This window comes from Erigeron canadensis, chromosome 6 (genome assembly GCF_010389155.1).
Source record: "Erigeron canadensis isolate Cc75 chromosome 6, C_canadensis_v1, whole genome shotgun sequence".
In the NCBI taxonomy this organism is placed as follows: Eukaryota; Viridiplantae; Streptophyta; class Magnoliopsida; order Asterales; family Asteraceae; genus Erigeron; species Erigeron canadensis.
In genome coordinates this window covers 4,804,980-4,807,457 of record NC_057766.1, presented here as the reverse complement: position 1 = coordinate 4,807,457, position 2,478 = coordinate 4,804,980, and the positions used below count along the sequence as shown (strand labels likewise).

General features: G+C 36.4%; 1 protein-coding gene across 1 annotated transcript; it reads right to left on the bottom strand.

Annotated features, from left to right (window-relative positions):
- Positions 1–442: 442 nt before the first annotated feature.
- On the bottom strand, positions 443–2,144 carry LOC122604169 (disease resistance protein Roq1-like). Its single transcript, XM_043777066.1, has 2 exons — positions 1,651–2,144; positions 443–1,559 (listed from the first exon to the last, which is right to left on the bottom strand). Exons 1-2 carry the CDS (start codon positions 2,142–2,144, stop codon positions 443–445), a joined length of 1,611 nt encoding a protein of 536 aa, XP_043633001.1.
- Between the last annotated feature and the right edge of the window lie 334 nt (positions 2,145–2,478).

Here is a 2,478-nt window from a genome sequence, read left to right as displayed (position 1 = left end):
TATGAATTAAGTTTTCTCTTTTATATATATTTAGGATTTGCATTGCGGTAATACCCTTATTGTTTTTACATCAACATATGCATCTTTTTATTACTAGTAATTTAATAACATAACTCAAGCTACGATTTTTTTTTGTTTTTTATGTTTACTTTAATTTATATGCTAATGAATTAGACTCCTGAAATTAATCTCATTTAAGACCTCCAAAAACATTAAACTTGCTACCCCATACCCCGCACATAGGTACCATTGCCGTTGTCATAACACAAGTGTATTTTATATGCTTTTATAGTTTAACTATAACTAAAACTGATACATAGTGAAAGATGATAGATGTATCAAAGAATAAGATGTAGGATACCTAAAGCCTATTAATAATTTACTTAAGCCCCTGCCGCAATGTGGTAATGATACTAGGTACAAAGCAAAAATATTATATACATTAGCTAGTAAATGGAGAGAGGTTCATTACCTTATAGTTAATCAAATCGTGGATCTGTTCGCGTTCCCATAGCCGGCTATTCGGAACACTTGCTTGAACTACTTTTCGACCCATTTCTTGTATAAGATCATGCATATCTAGTCTATTTTTTGATGAAATGGTTATAAGAGACTTTTCAACAAGAACACTAATCCCTATAACCGGGTTAAAACCAAAGCTATCAAATTTTCTAGTAACATCATCTACATTGTACCCCTTGTAGAAACACGCGATGTCTAGGAATATTTGCTTCTCAAAAACACTTAAATAATCAAAACTTAACTTCAGTGTGTCAAAAACCTCGCCACTTCTTGTTTTTGCTAGTGTATCCAAAGCACTTCCCCACACATTTGCTTCTCTTCCACATAAAAAGGAACCTAAAACTTTCAAGGCCAGAGGGAGACAATGTGCATAGTTTATGGCACGATTGGTGAGGTTCACAAACCCATCTGGAGGGCTACTTTTCCTAAAAGCATGCCTACAGAAGAGCTCAAGAGCTTGATCTATACGAAAAAGAGCAGGTATGTACTTGTCGTTAGCATTAGCATATGATAACAAATGCTGATCCCTGGTGGTTATAATGATTCTACTTCCAAGACCAAACCATTCACGTGTTCCAGCTAGGAACTCTAATTGCTTGACGTCATTCACGTCATCAAGAACAAGAAAAACCTTCTTCCTGCAACATCTTTCTTCTATCACTTCGCCTCCATTCTCTGGATCATGAATCCCAAACCCAATAGACACACCCAGAATATCTTCTAAAATCTTTTGCTGTAAGGCGCATATATCCTTTTTACTAGAGCTATTCTCTCTAACGTCAATAACAAAGCTACTACCCTCAAACTTATGTGCAATTCTGTTAAATAAGGCTCGAGCAATAGTTGTTTTACCAATCCCTCCCATTCCTAATATACCCACAATGCGGACCTCTTCGGCTGCCTCCATCTTCAATAATGAAATTAAGGCATCAATACGAGGTTGTATACCAATTAGATTGTTTTCCCTACTAGCACCACGAGGCTGTTTATTGGCTAAGATCTGTACAACAATATTGTTTATATATGTTGACTCACTCCTGTACACACATATAATATTTAAGTTGATTAGTTATTTGATTGGTTTTAGAAACATGATTGAATACTTACTAGTATTTAATAGAGATTTACCCATGGTCAGGTATTATATGTTGGCCAGATAATCTGGCAGCTGCAGTTAGGGCTTCCCTCCACTTGTTCACTTTATCCATGTCTCCCTTAAACTTGTCCTCATGGGTCTCGAATGCAGTTGCGTAATCTCTTTTCTGTCGACGAACATCGGAGGGATTGACATGGTAGAACACAGGTAACACCATCTGACCCATCTGTTTGTGACATTCCATGATGTTGGAAAGCTCTTCCAAACACCATGAAGAGGTGGCATAGTTTTTAGAGAAAACAACAACAGCCCACCTTGATTCTCTGATGGCTTTCAGTAACTCTTCTGAGATTGGTTGGCCTCCACCGAGCATCGTGTCGTCTTTGAAGGTGTGTAATCCGGCCCGATGGAGAGCGGCAAATAGATGATCGACAAAGTTGTTGCGGGTGTCTACACCTCTGAAGCTTAGAAATACGTCATATGGCCATCCTTTTCTTCTTTGTACAATACTTGAAGAAGTGGCCATTGAACTGATCGAATTGAATTGAAGGGATCTGCAAACAGGCGGTTTAACTCTGATGATGTTTCTTGTTTTTGGTCAACTTTAAGAAGAAGATTGAAGAGGAAGAAGCCATTGAAATGAATTGATGTGTTTGTTTTTTTATCAACTTTGAGATCTTTTCCTTTAACTTTTAGGAAGTTTCACAGTGGGTTTCGTATATAATGATTTAATGACTAATCAAATACTAATAAATTGAGACTCTCATGGGGTCAAATAAGTTTTAAGCGAACTATTTTTTGTATATATTCAAAAAAAAAAAATTATGAAAGGAAAATAATCTTATATTTCATGTACGAGT